At 46.3% G+C, this 22,059-nt stretch overlaps 1 protein-coding gene across 12 annotated transcripts in view; it reads left to right on the forward strand.

Annotated features, from left to right (window-relative positions):
- The window catches only part of LOC132689692 (uncharacterized), a 157,388-nt gene that overhangs the window by 97,883 nt on the left and 37,446 nt on the right, over positions 1-22,059 (forward strand). For all 12 annotated transcript variants that reach the window (XR_014137391.1, XM_081795163.1, XM_081795164.1 and 9 more), the window contains 4 exons: positions 1,262-1,325; positions 2,262-2,339; positions 6,160-6,241; positions 21,021-21,130. Coding sequence is in view for 11 of the 12 variants with exons in the window: in XM_081795163.1 (XP_081651289.1) it covers positions 1,262-1,325; positions 2,262-2,339; positions 6,160-6,241; positions 21,021-21,130 (334 nt within the window). In the remaining variant the exon portion in view is untranslated. The remainder of the gene's footprint in view (positions 1-1,261; positions 1,326-2,261; positions 2,340-6,159; positions 6,242-21,020; positions 21,131-22,059) is intronic.

A 22,059-nucleotide genomic window follows, 5' to 3' on the forward strand; every position in this document is an offset into this window, starting at 1 on the left:
GTGGCTGTGACATGACATAGGGAGGCAGGGACTGGGTGCCAGGGTCCCCAGTGATAGCAGTGGCACAAGAGAGGCAGCGTGGACCAGTGTGATGATGTCTGGGTGCAGCTGGCCAGGGCTGGTGGCTGATGACCACAGGAGCCATCCTGGTTCCGTGAGGCTCCTTTCACCCCAGAGCCAGCACTGCCGCTATGATGGTTGAAGTTAAATGTGCCTCAGAGTCAGAGCTCAGTTATTCACCCTCCTCTGCGTTACTTACTCACTAAGGACTCATGAACTGCCTTTGGGTCATGGACTTTGAAAGGACCGATGACCCACCCTGTGCCCTGTTTGCAGAGAGGGGTGGGGAGGTGTGAGCAGTGCCAGTCTGGTCTGAGAGAGGGCAGAAAGGAGAGTGCTACCCCTGTACCTGCTGTCACTCCTGGGCCCTGCCTGGTCCAGGGCTTCAGGGGTTGTGAAGGCATACAAGAGAGGTCATAATTCCCTATCTTCCGACAGCACAACTAAATCTAGTAAAACGGCCCCTGGACATAGTTGATGTATAGTATCTGTCACTTTTCGTGGCTTCTCCTCCTCTCTTGTGTTATATCAGAACCTCATGGCTTTGCAACCAAGGGGAAGCATGGGAGAACCGGGGGCCTCACATGTGACCACTTGCCACCCCGGTGGCTTCTTGCCCAGGGCCACGTGGTTCATTAGAAGGCTGCCGGCTCCACTGGCAGCTGCGTGCCTGCTCTGTATGGGGGCCTCTAGGGTTAGGGTGCTCCCTGTCCACGTTTCCCCGGGCACATAACCGCAGGTGCCCTGCTCCTGGGCTGCATGTGGGTGGGCTAGGGATCTGTTTCCTCTGCCAGCTCACATTTCCCTTGGACACCTCCCTCTCTCTCTCCAAGAACCAGCTCCTGATTCCTTCCCCACTAAAACTAGATAATTCTCTTTGTGGAGCTGGCTTTCCAGAGAAGTCTGCCTTGTCCCATATAATGATGTCTCTCTCCTCTTGCTCTGAAGAGGAGGGATGTCAACAGGGTACTGGCTCCAAAAGAAATGGCCAACATCTGCATTAGCTTCCTATTGCTGCCATAACAGATTGCCACAACGACACAGATTTATTATCTCCTGGTTCTATATAAGTTTGACAGTGGGCTAAAATTAAATTGTCCACAGTGCTGTGTTCCTTTCTGGAGACCCGAGAGCTGAAGCCACTCCTTTCCTTTTCCACCTCATAGAAGCTGCCTCATGGCCCTTTCCTTCGTTTTGATAGCCAGCAGGTAGCCTGTCTCTGACTTGCTCACAAAGGAGTGACACTCTATCTGAGCAGCAACCAGGTGAGTGGATACATGCAATCCTACAGTAGGTGAGTGAAGTGTGGGTTCAGGGAGGGAACAGAGTGGGAACCAGCAAGGCCAGGAGGCTCCTTGCCAGGGTGTTACCCAAGCCAATGCTTGGCTTAGCTCTCCAACTAGACTGGAAAAACTTGAAGTCAGGGACTGGGGTGAACTCATCATCTTCCTTCCCTCAATGCTAAGTTCACTGCTTTGTACCCTATAGACACCCAATAAATACCACTTGAATGAACTGATTCAACTCTTTTGGAGTCATTTTTCTTCTCTTTGGGGCCACAGTTGCAGAACCATGAGGTGACGGGAAGTCAGGGACTCTGGCCCATGCTGGGGGTGGAAACAGCATCCTCAGGGGGCAGAGCCCTGGCCCTAGGGCTCCCTGTCCGAGTCAGGGTTTGGAGAATTTTCTTTATTGTCTTGCATTTTGCCCCATCAGAGATGACGCTGGAAGCTTTAGTCCCATGGTGGGACCTCACCAGGAATCTTCCCAGACATCAGGGAACTGGATTTGAGAACCGCTTTTGGGTTCAAGATGGACTGAAAGATCACTTGAGGGTTGATCAGTGATAGATGTCTCCTCCTTTGAGTTCCTTCATAAAATAACATGCTGGGAGTGAGGGGATGAAATTGAGCAAGTGAAATACTTGGCAGAGTGTCAGGAAGCACTTTCTGGGCAGATCTATTAGCTGTGCCCTCCCCCAGGGGGAGGGGGCTATTGCCTGAGTCTGGGGGAGGCATGTTTTGGCTACAGGAGGGAACATCCTGGGGGCTCTGCCTCTGGGCTCCTCCCCTGAGGTTCTGGCCTCCAGTCAAAAACTTCCTGCTGCAGATTTAGCCTGGTGAGGCCCCTAGGCTGTGAGCATCTTCTGACCCTCTGGCCTCAGATTATTCCCCTGCATCCCTGTCTTCTTTTTCACACAGAGCCTCTGAATGGGGACCCTACATGGCTTCTAGGACCTGCAGGCTGCAGGGGAAGGCTGGCCCCAGGGATGTCTGCAGGTAGGAATCACTGTCTGGCAGGGCTGGCTCAGGACTGGGCTGAATTCTTGGTGGTGGCTTCATGTTTGCTGAGGGAATGAATGGCAGAATGCCACGGACGGAGTGAGGCTGAATGTTAGGTCAAGGTTTGCCTGTTATTCTCCTTCTTCAACTGGAGAAACCCTCCTAAGTTCTTGTGACACCCAGGTCATACAAGGGATGACACTACATTGGACTTGAGTGTCCTACTTTCCTTGGAGGGCCATTCTTCAGGCCAGCCTTCAACTAGGACTGGCAACCAATTCGTGGGCAGTGAAGTTAATGTAGCCAAACATTAAAAAAAAAAAAAGACATAGGAGGCGCCTGGGTGGCTCAGTCGGTTAAGCATCTGACTTCAGCTCAGGTCATGATCTTGTGGTTTACAGGTTTGAGCCCCAGGTCGGGCTCTGTGCTGACAGCTCAGAGCCTGGAGCGTGCTTCAGATTCTGTGTCTCCCTCTCTCTCTGCCCCTGCCCCACTCGTGTTCCAAGTCTCTCTCTGTCTCTGTCTCTCTCAAAAATAAATAAACATTAAAAAAAAGACATAGGACAAGTACAGTTGTCTTAGGAATATAGGTATTACTTTGTAAAAAATGTGTTTCAGTTTTGTGTATGATCTATAGAATACTAAATGAGGGTTGCAATGTGCAATGTATTTCTCCCCGTGGTTCAAGATAAAAAAAAAAAGGTTAGGGCATCCCAGGGATTGTGGGGGATCCCATGGGGAGTGGGGAGAGATGCTGAAGCTCTGACCAGCCAACTTCATTGACTGTAAATAAAGATACATAAACCATCCAAAACATCCCTTTCCTGACACCTGGGGGGCAAGTGGGAAAGTGCTGGCTGGGAGGTGGGAGGCTGGGGTTCTGGGCCTGGATCTATCCTGTACTTCTTGTGTGTGTTGCTAAACCCTCCTCCAACCTTAGTTTTCTCCTCTCACAAATGGGGAGAGACACTGCGCACCTGTGTAGGGCTGCCCTCTGGCGGTGAGATCCGTAACTTGCTGCAGCCCTTGACTTCCAACTTGGTTTGTTGATTGGCCTGTGGCTCTCCAGATTCTGTTTGCCTGTGAGAAGGGGCAAGGTGAGCTTCACTCCCAGGTGGAGTATATAGTACCTCAATGTGTGCGTTGTGAGGTGTCCTTAAAGTCCCCTGCCTCGAGAAATATTCCCGTGTGACAGTGGACAGGACAGACCTTTGAATATTGAGTAACTCTTTCAAAGTGTGGGAAGTTGGGCTATGGAAGGCTTTAGGCCATGGGATTAGGGTAGCAGCCTTCACCAGCCTCATCGGCAGCAGGAGTTCGCTGTAGGGCTCTGCCTGGAGTGGCCAGGTTGAAGGTCGGTGCTTCTGGGGTGGGCAGCCATGAGGCCTCTGGGTCCTAAGATGGTGTTGTCTCTTCTTGACTGCCCACAGCTGGTCTCCTTCCCTGCAAGTGTCTTTACCAAACGTCAGAAACAGCAAGTGGCACTGAGGGCTGAGGCTTCCTCCCAGGGGACCTACCAGGTAGTCAAAGTTTTGATGGGGTCCACCTGCTTTAGGGTACTTTGCTATTTGCCAGGTCTTCTGGATGCATCTGCTGGGTCTGAACAGGGTTTTCTGGAGCTGCTAAGAGTGAGACTGGAGGTTTATGGCATGCAACTTATTTGTCTTGCCACTTGCCTCAACCTCTTCCTTTTCTCCTGGTATCAGAACCTATTTGCATCTCCATTTAAAGCTCTAATTAAATTCCCTTCAGTCGTTGACTCAACCTCCTGCAAGAGAAGTGATTTTCTGAGAAATTTCTTACTTAAACAGTATGCTGTATTGTTCTGAGATTTACTTCTAGTAAATTAAGAAGACTAAATGCTCCTGGCACTGTCTCTGCATTGAAAAAGGTCAGTTGTCTGCAAGATAATGCATCCTCAAATCCTCCAAAGCGAATACCTTGGATCATTGCATTTAAGAGGTACTGAACAATTGTTTGTTAGAAGGTTGAACGGACGAATGGGTGGGTGGAATTTCAGCAGGGGTACTTCAGGTGACGCTTCTGGGCTGTGACGTCACAGAGTTGTGCGAAGCAATAGGATGTGTGAATCCCACTATTATTGGACAGGATAGGTGGCCTGGAGCCAAGTCTGGGTACTTAACTGATAAGATGGAAAGACCCAAATAAACATTTGGCAAAATGGAGTCAAAGCACTTTTCAAAACAGTCATTTATGTTATTAAACCCCCATCTTATGGGGATCTGAGGGTCTAAAGTAGGAGTGTTTTATCTTTAAACAATTCACTTGTCTTCTGACTTCACGAATCCCCATGATGGCTTTGTTTTGAGGACATCACCAGTCTACCGCAGCCTAGAAGTGATTACCAAATGGCCTGCTTCATGCACATGGTTCTGACTTCTAGGCTGAGTTCAAAGCAGAATCCTTAATAATGATTTTTAAATAATATTATTTTAATAATATTAATAAGTTTAATAATAATATTTGCTTAAGAAGATAATAAAGAAGATTTGCTTTCCTTTACAATTTCCCATGCTGGTCCCTTTAGAAAAAAAAATAGAAATATCCCTATTTCTACAAGTGAAGACTTTGAGAAAACATTAGAATGTGTATTTGAGTTCTTGTCCACACCCTGTCATGACGAATCATGGAGAAGTGTCCCTTCTTCATTCTCTTGATGGGAAATGGTGGTTGTTTCTTGGAACAAATGAAGTAGGGGCTTTAATCCTCCAATCAGGAAACACCATGCTGGAAGCTGGTTTCAGGGCTCATGGAATCATGGGGAAGGATACAGGTATGGCCTTGATACCTGTATCAAAAGAAATTGATTCAGAGTTTGGAAGAAACACTAGAATTCTACACAATAATTTAGAGCTGTATTTCCCACAGCTATGGGTGAGTAGCAATGGCAACATGTGACATGATTTTAGCCAAGACATGGATAAGTGTTTTTATTTTAATGGCATATATTTATTTTAACAAATTTATTTAACGGTATATATTTTGTGGAAATGTACTTAATGACATTTAAAAAAAATTTTTTTTAACATTTATTCCCTTTTGAGAGACAGAGAGTGACAGAGCATGAGTGGGGGAGGGACAGAGAGAAAGAGAGAGAGAGATGGAGACACAGAATCCAAAGGAGGCTCCAGGCTCTGAGCTGTCAGCACAGAGCCCAACGTGGGGCACGAACCCACAGATTGCAAGATCAGGACCTGAGCTGAAGTGGACACTCAACCGACTGAGCCACCCAGGTGCCCCATTAATGACATTTATTTTAATGGAATTTATTTGTTTTAACACATATTAAAAGGATATACAACTAACACATCTTAGTTTGATTTCATGAATATTTTAGGAAAAGACTAAAGAAGCTATTTAAGTAAAAACAAAAAAAAGGCATGTTAATTTAAAGAAAAGTAATAATAGTATGTGGTGATACTGTGAGGCTGGTACCTACGCAATGAAGTTTGGGGAACAGATTTAAAAGGAATGTTTTTATAGCACTGTAGGAGCAATACTTAGATTCTTCAGTATCCTTTAGAACAAATATTCAGGACCTGCCATCTACTTGGGGGAAGGCTCAGGTGCTGTGGTTGTGTTTGGGGAATGTCTCAAAGGCATGGCCACTCTCCTTGGCTGTGGGGGACATTTTGACTAAAGGATCTTCCTAGATCAAGACTCTGTGACTCCACCAGGAAAGACACCCTGTAGGCAGTGATGTCTGCTTAGGAGAGTGGACCTTCTCTAAGATTGTGCCTGGACCTTAGGGGGAAGCTGACGCTTACAAAGCCTTCCCCTGTGCCCACCTGTCCAGGATGTCATTGCCAGACACTTGGACAACTTTCCCCAGGGTCATCATACCTCAGGGTGCATCAGAGAAGAGGCCAAGCTAACAGGTAAGCTTCTGTGAACTCTGGCTCCTCCACTCTTTGTGGAGGCAAGCAGGCGTGGCACCTTCCCCAACCCCCCATCACCCCAAATGTATCTATCTCCTTCAGGATAAGACAGGAGGAATGGGCTCTGCCTTTATGTGCTTTCCTGAGTCTTTGGTGATCGAGAAGTGTCCTGGGAGGACACTTAAGAGGACGGTTTAACTGTTGAGGTGCATTTTCTGTGAACTTCAGCCTTGATTAGAGAATCCATCCCTAAGCCTGCCCTTACTTGGTATGTTGGCTCAAGACTCTCAGAGACGGAACTCAAAAAGTGCCCAGAGCTGGTGCTGGGGATGCCATTTGGTGGTCTGGGAGTTGCTGATTGCTTTCTCTGTCACAAAGCCTTTGATTTCCACCGGCTCATGTGTACACATGTGGGTATTCTTGGTGGCCTGACCATTGAGCATAATTAAAAGAAATGATTGGCTTTCTCTTGATGCAAACATCTGGTTTTACTTGAAACAAGATGACTTAGCTGTTTCAGAAACATTCTTGTAACCCTGGATTCACATTTTCTTCTTAAAATATATATTTTCTCTGTAGGGCAGCATGTTAATGTAAACAGTCCGTGTAACTGACAACCGACAGTTTCAGAAGTATGTGGGGCTCCAAGCACCGGAGGAACCACAAGAATGATTGCGTTTTTGATTTGATCACTGGAAATCTGTTTCAACAGTCACTCTGATTTAAACAATTACTCTGATTTATACTCCAAACGCTATAATTTGCAGAAAATGTAACCATGTGAGGACATTATTGTAGAGTATGTCTTGGCAACTTTGTTTTGTTGTGATGTCATTCCCTTCAGCTTCAGCGAAGCGCTGAGAGAATGGAAGAAGGAAAACAGGGTCCTTCCTTCTGATGTGCTTTCCCAGCCTCCAGGGGAAATGTTCTTAAGGCTTCCTGGTTTACTGCTCCTTACCAGTCCTAATCCCCAAGGCCAACTCTGCAGGGCTAGGAATGACAGCCAGAAGAGAAGTGGACCCAACGTTTTCTGAAGGTCAAAGAATTAAGGACTGAAGGATTAGGGAGTGGGTGGCTGGTTTTGTCTTCACCCGCACTGTGTACAGTTATGGAGGGTGAGTGGGAAGCGTGCTCTCACACCTTGTTCATTCTTCAAAGCCCAGGTGGGTGGAGCTGGACGATTTAGACAGCTTGAGGTTTAATCCCTTCATTTCCCTAAGAAAGGAAGATCCAGAGAGGTAAAGAACCTCACTCAGGTTCTAAAGCAAGGGTCAGGGCCAAGGGAAGCACCTGGCCCCTGGGTTTCTGATTCACTGCCAGATTGAAAGGTAGGCATGGAGTCACAAGTTGGTCCCACTTTATGCACAGAGGATGTATTTCAGTAAAACGCAAATACAAAGTCAAAAATGAACAAAATTGAGTGGTCTTTATTTTGTAGAGTATAGCTTAAGAAAGCTAGCTGGGATTCTGACTTCTTGCATCCCCATGGAGCAGAGGTTCTCATCTGGGGTCAGTCCCTCCCCACCGAAGGAACATTTGGCAATGTTGGAAATCATTTTCGGTCATCACTACTGTGATGAAGGTGCCACTAGCATCTAGTGGACAGAAGCCGGGGATGCCACTCAATATTTTACAGTGCACAAGACAGTCCCCCCACCCTCCCCAACAAAGAATCACATGGCCCAAAAGGTCAGTAGCTGAGAAAACCTGACATATTTTCCCCACACAGTGACAAGAGTGATCTTTTTAAAGTATAAATTAGATCGTGTCACTTCCATGCTTAAAACAATATGGATCTCTAGTGTAATAAGAATAAAATTTAAATCATTTGCTTTAGTCTCAAGGCCCTATAGAATCTACCCTCTGCAAACATCTTCCTTTCCCTATTTCTCCATTCTGCTCATTTATAATACTCCAGCAGCAATGACCTTCTGTCCTTCTCTCCAATTTTCTAAACTTGTTTCTGTCTCAGGACCTTCGCACTTGCTGTTACTTCTCCTTGGAACAGTGTTCTTTAGATCTTTGCTTGATTGCTATCTCATCTCTCAAATCTCAGGTTAAATGTCACCTCCACAACAAGTCTTTTCTGAACTCCCTAAGTAAAACAGGCCTTCTGCCCACTTCTAACACACAGACACAGATGCAGACACAGACACACACACATCCCACATCCCATTACCCTATTTTATCTTGTTCATAGCACTTATCGACACCTAGTATTATCTTACCTCTGTTCATTTGGTTGTGGTGTGCCTCTGTCCCCTGAGTTTCTTAAAGACAAAACAAATCTTCTGGAATAGTACAGAGAAGGGCTCAGTAACTACTGCTGCCTGCCTGCCTGGTTGTCAATATGTTGAATAGAAGCTAAAGTGATTAGAACATCTTTTCTCTCTTGCCATTGCCTAGCTTTCAGGCTATCATCTTACTATGAAATCATATTTCAATAATATGAGCTGAGCGTGAACTCTTTCTCTCTGCGTTCCTGCTATAACCATACCAGCCTCCCCCAGTCCACCCCACCCAACTAGTGTATACCTTAGCTGGCTGAAGCACATGTCATGCATGAGGAAATGCAAAAGAGAAAAAAAAAATTAATCATTATTTTTCAAAATACTTCTGTCATATATAACAGAACACTGTATATAACAGTGTTTGTTATTTTTAGAAACCCCACTTCTCTGAGGCAGCAACCCCCACCCTCCCTTCTCTATTCCCAGTGGGTAGCAAGATGTGCCCCAGCTGGTTGGCCTGCGTGCACTGGCCCCAGTAATTGAATGTTGGTCAGCTGCCTCCTTTCCTGCAGCACAAACATATTTAGGGCTGTTTCTACGCTGGTGAAAAGAATTTGCTTCCTTGCAAATTAGCAGAGAAGGGTAAATGCAGAAATGCTGGATTCTCAGGAGCCATTTCCAATAGCAGGCTACCAATGGCCAGCATACAGGCAGCCTGAGATTTCACCCCCACAGTAGGTGAGGTCGTGGGAATGTTTCTCATGCGTGAGTGTGGGTCGTGGTGAGTGTGTTTGCACAGGTCTTGTGTGTGCAGTAGGTGGGTCTCTGTGTCTATGATATCCCAGAGGTAAAAAATTAAAAAACAGGAAAGGATATTTTGTGTATCAACCCAGGAAAGAGTGGTAGGAACTGCACATTTATTTCACATGAACTAATAGCATTTGGATAGTGGCAGCTATTTGTAGCTTTTTATTATATGTTTGCAAATGACCTGAGTTCAAATCCACTTACTAGCTTCTTTTGAAAAAGTACTTAATTCTGAGCCTCGTTCTTATCTGTAAATTATGGCTCACAATTCATTTATGATGGTCAAAACGCTACCAAAACTCTGTCTCTACCTTCCCCCTTCCCTCCCCTTGCTGGCTAAGAAGCGTCTGCTATCCTTGCCTAATAGTTTTGGGGTCTTTATTACCCAGATTTGGGGGTGTGGGTAAGGGTAAAACACGGAGCCTTGTAGGATTTCCATTGCAAATGGCAGGTGCTGGCTGAAGAACAAAGATGGAACCAGGGCAGAGAAGCAGAGGAGATAGAGTCATGCAGACTTAATTGGGAGTGAGTCTCTTTCCCTCTGGGCTGAGGGAAGAAAGAGGATTCCAGGGCATCTGTCAAGCATGTGAGCCATGGTAAGAGAGGGAACTGGGGAAAGACAATCTTTAAGAAGGTTCCCTGTGCGTTAGGACAGTAATGCCACTTTGGTATTTCCTTGAGGGACTATAGTGTTGATGGAGTCTGTTCTTCTATCATTTTAACGGCTCCACAGAGGTTCCTTTGAATGTGATGGTCCTCTTAAAAGCAGAGCCAAAAAGTCAGACTTTATTCAAGTTAGGTGAATTTGCGCTGTGGTTGTGAGTGTTAAATGTGCATTAAATATGATTTTTTTTTGTGTGTAAATTTTAATACAGAATCTGGTAAACATTAAGCACTAAATAACATGTAGCTCCAATTAGCTTGCTAATTACTGTCTTATCTCTCAAAGGGCTGATTAGAGTTTCAAGAGTTCACAGTCTCTTTTATTTGGCACTTACCATTTGCCACTGTTTTTCCTGGTCTGGATTTTCTTTTGGCAACTCATATCCCAAGTCCTATTTTCTCAGAGCTGCTCGTGAATCTAAGACCAACTTCTCAACTTTGTTTTGAGATCCAGAGAAATGGAGCTCGGCTTTAAGGATATGAAATACCTTTCCTTAGGAACGTGTAGGCCTGGGTCCTTTGGAAATATCTTTGTGCAAGCAAGGGAGTGACAGTTGTGATAGGAAGTTGATGGGTCAGCTAGGTTCTTAGTCAAGGGTCCACTGTGTAGCCTGGTGAGGTGGTGGTGGTGGGGGGGTCCCATGAATGCCAACCTAAACCCCTTCCTCTTCCCACCCTCCTTGTTCCTTCCCTGTTTTAAACTCCAAAAAGCACCAAGCTTGCTTTGTGCTCTGGGAGGATGATTTAGTTCTTCTCAATAGGACAAGCTTAGGATCAACTCAGTCATTATATCCTGTGTGATGTCTCAGGACAAAGTGTGATACAGGTGGCAACTTTTAAAGAGAAATTATGATATCCCCAGGACTTTCACAGTGCCTGACCCAGTAGAAGCTTTACCATATTGTGGCTGGAAGGTGGAGAGGCTTCCTCTAGCAGTAGGCTATCTTTCTGCCTGCTACAGTCCTTACTCCCTTCATCCCTCTTTCAGCCATCTGCTGTATTGCTCTCACTTTGTTCCTTGTGTGCTGGTCTCAACCTTCCATCCATCCCAAGGGCAGGAAGTCCATTTCTTTTCATGGGAAATCATTCCCCAGAAGGGCGAAGCACGGACACAGGTGTCGGTTGCCTGGGGTGGAATTACAGCCTTACTATTAGCACCTGGTGACCTTGAGCCAGTTAATCTCTCAAGGCCTCAACTTCATTACCTGTGAAAGAGGGCTATTGCTAACACCTGTCCCATAAAGTTGCTATGGCTTAAATGAGTTAATACTGAACTCTCCTTGGCATGTAGTGATCACTATGTAAGTTTTGTGGGGGTGATGATGGTGATGGTAATGATGATGGTGATGATAGTGACTGTGATGATAGTGATGGTGGTCATGGTGGTGGTGATGATGATGGTGGTGGTGATGATGATGGTGGTGGTGATGGTGGTGATGGTGGTGATGGTGATGGTGGTGATGGTGATGGTGGTGATGGTGATGGTGGTGGTGGTGATGGTGGTGGTGGTGGTGGTGGTGATGGTGGTGGTGATGATAATGATAGTGATGGTGGTGGTGGTGATGATAATGATGGTGATGGTGATGATGATGGTTGTGGGGTGATGGTGGTAATGGTGATGGTGGTGGTGATGATGATAATGATAGTGATGGTGGTGGTGATGATGATAATGATAGTGATGGTGGTGGTGATGATAATGATGGTGATGATGATGGTGGTGGTGGGGTGATGGTGGTAATGATGATAATGATAGTGATGGTGGTGGTGGTGATGATAATGATGGTGATGATGATGGTGGTGGTGGGGTGATGGTGGTAATGGCGATGATGGTGGTGATGGTGATGATGATAATGATAGTGATGGTGGTGGTGGTGATGATAATGATGGTGATGGTGATGATGATGATGGTGGCAGCAGTGGTGGTGGTGGTAATGGTGGTGATGATAGTGATGATGATGATTTTTTTCTTCTCTTTGCTTATCAGCACCCAGGACAGGTCTGTGCACAGAGTTGGTTGGTCTCAAAAGATCTCTTGCTTGTCATAACCTGGACCTGAGCTAGCTTTGAGGTCTCTGTGAGAGGTGGTAGCAGTGTCTGAGCTGACACTTTCCTGTGAACAGTCAGGGGTCACCCCTAGGAAGCAATGGCAGATGAAGAGTTTATGCTAATGCTACAGTGAGCAGAACCTGATAGGGTTGACCTGCGGGGGCTGTGGGGACACCCAGGGTCCCACATAATGCTGAATTGACACACATGGTGACAATTACTATGACACAGACACTCCTTCCTTTGGCCGTGAGCTCTTACTCCTTCCTAGGAGTAGCTGCCCATATTATTGTGAAAATAACCAAAATACATTTCTTTTTTCTTTCCTTTCCTTTTCTTTCTTTCTTTATTTCTTTCTTTCTTATTTACTTATTTTAGAGAGCGAGGGAGAGCGCGAGAGCACACAAGTGGGGGAGGGGCAGAGAGAGTGACACATACAGAATCCAAAGCAGGCTCCAGGCTCTGAGCTGTCAGTATAGAGCCCGACACTGGGCTCAAACTCACCAACCGCGAGATCATGACCTAAGCCAAAGTTGGATACTTAACTGACTGAGCCACTCTGGCACCCCCAAAATATCTTTGAATCCAAATTTTTGGAAGTTGTTACCAGGGCAGTCAGTGGGATGGACAAAAAGCGTCACTTTCCACTCCTAGCCTCTGTGTCTTGAGAATGGTAGTTGGAACCAGTATACAGGTTTGCTCTGAGGGAAATTTTTATTTTATTTTTTAAAGAAAACCTCCATTTTCTGTATCAGCAAGAGGCCAGACCCTACTAGGTTGGACTGGCAGTGGTCCCACAGAGGGTGGCTGGCCCACCCAGCTACTTGGGTTCTGGACTAAAGCAAACTTCATTTAAATTCTGATTTTCTCTCTCAGAAGCCTGTTCCCAAATTTTGTGGTTCCTTGATTCAAGTATTTACTGATGGACAGTGACCTCATAAGAGGAAAAGGAGCTTTTGGAATAGTCAAAAGAGAAGGCCCTAGATTAAGATCTGGGCCAGAGACTGAGCATTGTAATCTGAGGATGAGCCTTTCCCTAGGAAGACTGTCTTTTGGTTCTTACCCCCTACAACAGGTGACTGTAGAGATGATTTAGACCATAACAATATGGGAACATGTATCTTCTTAACATGTGTCTTTATTACTAATTCTGACCTGATTTAACTAGAAGATTTAAGTGTATTGTTGACTGGCTCTCCAGGGACCCTAGACTCCTGAAGTGGTCAGATGGCCCGGGAAACTTTGCTCACCATTGCATTAGGGACTTTAACTATTATGGAAAAAGGTCTGAAAAAAAGATCTGTTTCTGAAAATGGTTGGGTATAATCTCAACCTTAGTTAGGCAGAATGGGTCAAAATGGAAATCCCAGTAGGAGGAATGAGAGAATGAAATAAACTCATGTTCATGAGGAACACAGGGTGAAATACACAAGAGTTGGGGGAAGAAGGACAGATGCTGAAGCAGCATCTCCTGTCTGGCTAGCCTGAGTGTGGCAAACAGGTAGGAGATGCCAAAAATTAAGTGCAGTTAACTCTCCTAACTTCATTCTGAAATTTCAGACCCCTTCCTTTGGCAACTGTGACAGCTCTTTCATTAGGAGGTGTTAGGGACTGAATGTTTGTGTCTCCCCCCAAATTCGTATGTTGTTATCTTAACTCCCAATGTGCTGGTATTAGGAAGTGGGGCTTTGGGAAGGGATCAGGTTGCAAGGGTGGAACCCTCATGAATGGGATTAGTTCCCTTGTTAGAAGAGACACAGAGCTTGGTTCCCTCCTCTCTGCTCTGTGCCATGTGAGGATATAATGAGAAGACATCACCCATGAGCCAGGAAGCAGGTTTTCACTAAACACCATATCTGCTAGTAACTTGGTCTTGGAGTTCTCAGCCTCCAGAACTGTGAGAAATAAATATTTGTTGTTTAATCCATCCAGTATATGGTATTTTGTAATAGCAGCCCAAGCTGACTACAACAGGGGTCACTGTTAGCCAAGGTCAAGAATATAGTGTCCCCAGAGGTGGCAGGGCCCTACAAGCTGCTTTCCTATCCTCCATCAGGCAAAGCCAGACTTTCTTATATTACAGAAGTGGCAAGGTCCCAGGGGAGCCTATGGAAGTGTACAAAACTCTTGAGGCCCAGGCTTGGACCTTCTGTAATGTTGTGCTCTCTGAGTTCTATTAGCCAAACTCAATCATCAGGTGAAGACATAGATTCCACCTTTTGATGGGAGAAGCCACCTTTGATGGTGTTGATTCTTGCAATCAACCACAGGTGTCCTCTGTGCTTTTTGTAGCTTTAAGGATTTCCTTCCCACCCTTTGAAGTCCATAAAATAATTTGTGAAAAGAAAATCTGAGAAGAACTTCAGTGTCTGGGAGATTATAAGGATTCCCTTTTAATGTCAAAACGTTTCAAAAACCCCACAGTATAGTTGATGGACTTTCACAATCCAATTAACTGAAAAGTTAATTAATAACTAAGTTACCACAAATTTGAGAAAGTTTTGAAATAAATGTGTGTCTTTCAGTGATAGTAGCATCAATATGCATTAAAAAGATAGTTAACATTTATTCGAAATAAGACATACTAAAGCTTCAGGCATTAATGTGCAAACAGCCTCATGGACCTCTTGTTATGGCTCTAGGATATGATATAGAACCAGGCCCATAGGATAAGGACCACTGTTCTGCAGGAAATGAAGAACTGGCCTAATGTAGAGATGTAGAAGCTGGAAAGAAATCATGGCTGGAAATGCCTGCCAGTGGTAATGGATATATCTGGAGGGCAAAAGAGAGTCATTAACTGAGATCCATGACAAATTTCTGTGTGTTATTTTATATTTGCATTTGAAAGTCATCATCCTGGGCTTTGACAGAGGGGTGTGTTCAATATAGAATTTCTGCTTTGCCTGAAACATTGGCTTTTGGCTGTAAAAGTAACACATTGTCAATTGTCTATATTTTGGCCTTCACACTGCATTTCCTTCCCTGCTGTGACACAGTAACCAGCCACATACCTCCTCTCAGCCTGCTCTGTGCTCATCAAAAACATGCCTGTCTCTCTCTCAGAGCAATGACAACTCTACCGAGGCTGAGATCTGGCATTCAAGCCCCTCTGTCAGCCAGAGGTCTCCACCTGTGGAAAATGGCCACCAGACTTCCCAGGAGTACAGAAAGTTCTGATTTGTTGAGCATCTTTGAATCATGGTGGCCCAGATCAGTGCTTGTTGTCATGGTGACAAGCTTCAGCCAGGACCCTCTGGGTATGGGGTGGCCAGGAGAGGGGTGGACAGAGAGCCCATAGACATGGCCTTTGGCAATTAAGACCATGCCTCTTGAGGTTAGGCTTGAGTTCAAACCTCTATTGCATCCATTATTAACTATGTCTCTGGGCAATTTGCTTGACTTTATTGAGCCTCAGTTTCCTTATTATAAAATGGGGATAATAACACCAACTTCAGATGATTGCAGTGAGCATTGAGTGAGAAAACGCCAGCAAAATGCTTCTCCCAATGATTGCTCTCTAGCATGTGCTTGGAAAACATTAGGTTTTTCAGTGTCAGCATTGCTTGTGCTACGTTTGCACGCTACCTGATTTTTAGTCTGGCGTAGGCAATGCATTGAGGCAAGGATAGCTTGTAGCATGCTTTAAATAGCATCTGGGAAGAATCTGTCACGTTTTGGAGATGCCAGCCAAAGAATATCTTATTTCTAGCCAAGAACCTTGTTTGTCCAGCTACAGAGTGTGGCTTATTTATCTGAGACAAAGTCACCCCAGCCCCGTTTTTCATATTTACTTCTCAAGAAGTGCAGCCAGAGGAGGAAATTAAGTTGTGGCTTGGTTGCAGCCCAAGATGCAGACATTTTCCTTTCTGATAGGCGCATCTGCCCTTCCAGTGGCCCCGTGAAACATGCAGGAACGGAGAATCACTTACGGTCACTGGAGGAATTGATACCCCTTGAAAGAGGGTTGAGAATAATGCAAATGTCACGTGATATCTGCTGCCGCAGAATGGAAGGAACAAACCAATTAACTGATGGAATGTGGAGCATCTAGGGGAGCTGTAGGGGCTCTGGAAGGCCACAGAAAGCAGCAGAGTGGGTCCCCATGTGCACAGGAGTCAGCTGCCAGTGCTAAGTTTGCTTAGAGCTAAAGCCAGTCCAGTGGCTTTTTGACTGGCTCTGGGTCATCCTTCCAAATTCTCAGTTTTCTTATTTTCTTTTTAGAATGGACACCCCCCTCTTTGGACTCATAAGCTCCTACGTCAGGATCCAACACCAAGCCCAAATTCCTCCCTTTCTGGAATCTTAAAGTTCCCACTGCCTTGTGGCTTTGCTGTTAGGCTGCCTTCTGGAGCAGCTGTGCCTGGATATGCCTCTTTTGTTGAACTGCCAGCTCGGCTGAGGACACCAAGTCCTACCAGACTTGTACTGAGTCCTTACCCGAGGCAAAAGTAGATTTTTAGGGGGTGCCTGGTGCATCAAGTGAAGGATCTTTGGGAAAGTGTGCAGCCATTGATTAGCAATGTCTACTGTGGGCAAGGGCATACACAGCATAGGATAATCAGGGACTAGTGACAATAAGTGATTGAAAAATGTTTGTAAATCAAATAGCTGAATGAAGAATAAACACAACAGACAAGTTGAAGTGTCTTCCTGAAGCTCACATAGGCAGCTTGTTGTACAGCATGGACTGACAGCTTTCTTTTGATTGGCAGCTCTGAACTCCTCCTCCATGTATCATTTACTCTTGCCCTTGCCTTGAAACATGGCGGCTGTGGGAAGTCATCAATAAAAGTGGGAGAGGGGATCTGGTAAAGGCCAGAGCTCTTTCTCCAGCGTCTCTTTGATCTGGTCAGAAACAGATGTACCTGGAGCCAGCCTGGGAAAGAGATAGACTCAACTGAAAAGATATAGACTTCTCTGGGGGTACACCTGGCTTTCTCTACCACTCAAACAAAATTTGATGGAACTTGCAACTGGGAATTGCTAGTCACGTGTATTCACCATCTAGAAATTATTTGTTAATCAATGAGTGTGCTTTTTTTTTTTTTTTTTTTTTTGTATGTTGGATCACATCTGGAAATGATCTATCCCCATAAGGGGATATTGCCCATAAGGAAGATGATTAAAACTTCTGATTGTGCCCAAATGAGTATGGTAATGTTTAATAAGGACCTGGGTCTTGGGATGCCTGTGAGGCACATTCTGGAATCCTCATGGTTGGGACTTCAGTTGAGTCAAAGGGACCAAAGGGAGGATTTGGAAGGTGTTGGCTTAGTTTGTTTCCTAGCCTCGTGTGGGTGAGCAATCCTCTGCTCCCCACTTGCCTTCCACCTGTCTCTCTGGAGCCCAATTTCCCATTGCTTGATTCTCAAACACATCTCCAGCCTTGTTTCCCAGGGTGGAAGGAAGGCAGGGAGGACAATGTGGTTGTCATTGAAACATTGACAGCATAGGATAATCAGGGACTAGTGACAATAAGTGACTAGCAACTCAAGGAATATGGTGAGAATCCCAGGATGTGGAGATTATCACCCATTCTCACTCTCAGAGAGTTATGATGATTTAGTCTTTATGACCCTAAAATTTCAGATGGCTCAGACAAAGTCATAGAACATGCCAGCTGCCTCAGGGCTGGTTGGCTGGACCTCTGTCCTGTAGAAGCCTGCACTGAGTAGGCAGGGCTGGGCCGTGCTAGCCAACTTCCCTCACGGAGGAGTGCAAATTGCAGGGTGAGAGAAAAGCCTAGGTGTAGCTTGGCTTGCTGCCCTGGGCAGTTTGCTACATGCGGTGACTTAGGATGTCTGCCATGAGCCCCAGAGTTGGAAGAAAGGGCTCCTGCCTGGGCTCTCCTACCTTGTATTTCCCTGTAACCTCCATGTGGGTCTAGGGAACCTGGCTACTTGCGTGATTCCAAGGGCTGAGGAGAAGGGTTCTAGCTTCGCCCCTTAGCCAGGACAACAGCCTCACCAATTAGTCAATAGGTGGGCTCCATTTACCTCGGCATCTTCTTCCAACCGGGCAGCTCTCTGGGTCCCTCAGAGTTTTTCTGTCCTTTGGCCTCCCTCCAAAGAGACTAAGGACACTGAAGACTAGAAGGAGAAGGAGACTTTCTTAAGATCTCATGGGATTCTGGGGGCAGAACTATGACCTGAAAGAAAATTCCTGCCCATACCCCAGTTCCATATTTCCTGATACCCCTCTATCTGCCAGATGGAGATGAGTATTTTTCTTAGGCCCCCTGGACATTTGATAAATTAGATGGTGCCATGGCTTTTTCATCCCCACAAAAGTTATTGCCCAGGCATTGGAAGACAGCTGAATAAAGAGCTAGAAGCAGGAAGAACCTGAGAGAGAGAGAGCCAAGACCACAGTAACAACCAGCACCAATAGCCTTGGGAAGAGAAAGGAAGCAATGCTTACTCACCTTAGCAGATTGTGTGGCATGGGGCCCTCAGCCCAGGTTTATGTTTAGTTCTGCAGATTTCCTGTGAACCACTGAGTTCTCACTGGCCCAGGATGCCGTTCTTCTCAGCTGGTCTGAACATCTGGGGCTTTTCTTGGTGTGGCATGAACAAAACATGGTAAGGGGACTTAAGTAACAAACAAACAAAACCCCAAACAAACCAGAAACAATATGGCTCTTGTCACTCACTAGAGAACACTAGCCAAATGATCACCTTGTTCTGGATATTGAGATCACAGGGTATGTAGTTCAGGCCTCAGTGCAGTCATGTCAATGCTTTATGTTGTGCAAATTCTTAATGTTACTGAGGGGGGTGCTGCTGAATTTTTCTAAGTGTGTTTTCCAGGGATGCAAGGTAATTGGGGAAATTATAGGCGAGTCAAAGCAACATTTTGTGCTTGTTTTCTCCTCCTTGTGCTACTCCAAGTGCAGGAATGGGGGAGAGAGCAAAAAATTAATTCTGCTCAGCAGACTTTGTAGCAGAGTTTTCTCCCACTGGCCATTCTTGAGACTCCCTCGTGTCCAGCTGGCTGTCAGGGACAGTGACTGTGGTCCAGCACATGGAGAGCCCCTGAGAACTGCAGAGTTGGGTGGTGAGGCTAGGGCAGACTCTCCCTATCCTAGAGAGGACTTGGGGGTCTGAGAGTAGCTCTAGGGTCTGCTCCATACTGGTCCTCCATCCAGTGAGGAAGGCGCTGTCAGCTTAACACCCATGGATTGGGCAACGCTCTGTAAATCCCTCTCTTGGGCTGAGCATTTTTGGCCCATTTTGAGCTTTAACTCGATTTGGAAATTTGGTTTGGAGCCAACAGTGGGCCTTAGCCTGGACCTCAGGGCTGCATATAGAATATCTGTCTCCTTGGGCTAGGGACAGCCGGTGTGCAGATGCTGCTTTCTCTGCTCAGAGTGGCTTGCAGCTGCATGGGGAAGTGGAGGTGAGTGGTGGGGATGACTCAATCCAGCTCCCTGGAGGCAGGAGCTATCCAGAAAACTGGCTCCCTGCCTTGACTCCTTCAGCTGATGTCCACCTGGAGAAAGCAGGCACAAGTATACAGGTGATGGGTGGTGGGGGGAAGAACACATGAGGGTTCAGGAAAGGAAAGGGTCTGAGACAGATCTTGCCTTTGGTGAGCTGATTCTGCTGGAGACAAATACAATCAGTAGGTTTATGAGGCCATTACTCTGTGCCTGCTCCTGCCCTGCGTGTGAGGATGCCATGGGACATGACAGTGGCACACAGGGAGGGCACAGGGCTCTTTCAGGCTACAGGCAGGTGGGTGGGCCCCATTGGGAGTGGCTTGGTCCAGGGGTGGCACCTCTAGTGAACAACTGGAGAATAGAAATTCGCCTGGAAGGCTCCCCAAACAGCCCTGTTGGTCTTGGCAGTCAGGGCCTGTGCCTTCATCAGGGTCACCTCTGAAGTTCTCAGGGGCCACTCATACAGAATGAAACAGAGACAGCACATGGGCCGCTAAAAGAGCACTTCCCCATGAGAGAGGACCCTGAGCCAAACTTTGGATAAAGTTCTTCAGGTTGTGTGATTTTTGTGTCAGGGCATCTTACTGAAGTGAGACACTCCCTGGAGAAACTCAAGCCTGGAACCCGTGCTGGGAGGGAGCACTTTGTCCAGCAGAGACCACAGTTGCTGCTGTGCCCACCATGCTCAGACACTGCAGGCCTTTCCTTGAAGGCTCAGTTGTTATCCTGGCCATGAGACATTAGATGTCTCTGGAAGGTATCCTGGTAAACAAATTTAAGTCAGAAGGGATATGAGAGGTTCTAAGACTCAAATACCTTGCAGAATAGAAAGGAAGTTTGCAGCCCCAGTAGAAGTCACAGAGGCCAATAACCAAAATGTCACTGTGTTACTTGGGAATAAGGGGAAAGCCTTGTAGGCAGAGCTACTCCAGACAGAATCAAGAGACTTGTGTGTTCTGTTCTCTTCTAAAAGAGCAGCTGGCACATAGAAGGTGTTCACTAAGTGTTTGCTGGATGAACGAGTACAGCCCTTCTCCACTCCTAGGCCTGTCTCAGCACCATGTTGGCTCTGGCTGGAGTGGGGGGCAGGGAGCTGAGGGAGCCTCCAATTTGTGCTCAGGTCAAGAAGTGTGGGCTTACCTATACAGGAGCTCATTTGAGAGGAAAGTGCTGTGATGCATTCGTGGGGATTTCTATCACTATTACAGGAAGGCCATCCTCCCTGGGTGTCTCTGAGCACCCCATGCAGAGCATCAGGCCAAGTGGGGAATGCCCTGGACCCTCACCAAAGCTGATGCCAAGCTGGGGCTCACCTGGAGCCGGTGAAACCAAAGCCTCCTCGTTCTCTTTGTGGCAAGAAGCTGAATGTGTAGACTTACCAGAACCTTGAAGCCTGCTGGCAATAGCACCTGCCTGCCTGTGACCAGGCTACTTCTCTTGTAAATGAGGTTATGTCTATCAAGCGGAGCACTGGTGTGTGCTAAGAGCTGTAGGCCAGGCTGAAAAAACACTTGCTCTTGGCCCTCCTTCTCAAAGGGTCAGAGCAGTCATCTGACCATTGTCACTGAGCCCCTCTCTGCCTCCACAGATCAAGTTGCACTACCCTGGATTTCAAAGAAGGCAACATGGAGCAGGAAAGAGAATTCCAGACGCAAAGGCTGGCAGTAAGCCTGGAAAGGGTATCTCTGGTAGCTACAGGTAGGCACCAAGAAGGATGAACCGGGGTATGTATGGTGGTGCATCTGTTCGTGTGTGTATGTGTGTGTGTATGTGTGCATTCCTGCAGAAGTGTATGTGTGCATTCCTGCAGATGTGTGTGTGTGTGTGTGTGTGTGTGTGCATTCCTGCAGATGTGTGTATCTGTGTGTGTACATGTGCATGTGCCTGGTGTCTGTACATAGACACCTGGCAGAGGCCTGCTGTTAAAAGATAAACTGAGGCATATTAAACATTTTGAGGGTTTATGTGAGCAAAATCAATTCAAATTGGGCAGTGCCAAACCAGAAGTGCTTGTGAACATGCCGCTGACAGAACTAGTCCCGAGACTTTTATAGAGAAGACCTGGAAGCAAAGTAAGGAAATTATTTGATTGGCTATAGCTGAAGTAGTTGCCTTGTTTGGGAAAGTCTCATTGCTTGTGATTGGTTGTCCTTAGGTTTTGATATCTTAAGCTTGAGGCATTCGCAGGCTGGTTGTGGTTTGCATATGTCAGCTGCTAAAGCATCATCACAACCACCTCCATGTGATGACTTCTGTGTTTAATTAATTTAACATAGGCATTTCTGAGTTTCCATGTCCCCTGTGCACAATGCATTGGGCCAGGTGTCAGTGTAAGAAATGTGCCCACCTGCCTGTGCATGTACATAGGTTACTGTCACCAAGGGGTGACACCCAGCCTGATGTGGGCACTGGCCAATCAGAAGGGACACTGTCAGTAACACAGCATGACTAGAGTTCAGGCGAGGCCCATGGATCCCTTTAGAAGGGGCTGCAAGGACTGGGACAGAGCGGGGAACAAATGGGGAGCTTGGGCCAGTGGCCATGTACCAACTGGTTCAGGTGTATTTCAATATTTTAATAACCAGTATAGTTTTCTTTGTGCTAATGGGAAGAACACCAGTTCTGCT

The sequence above is a fragment of the Panthera onca genome, chromosome A3 (genome assembly GCF_046562875.1).
Source record: "Panthera onca isolate mPanOnc1 chromosome A3, mPanOnc1 haplotype 2, whole genome shotgun sequence".
Classification (NCBI taxonomy): domain Eukaryota; kingdom Metazoa; phylum Chordata; class Mammalia; order Carnivora; family Felidae; genus Panthera; species Panthera onca.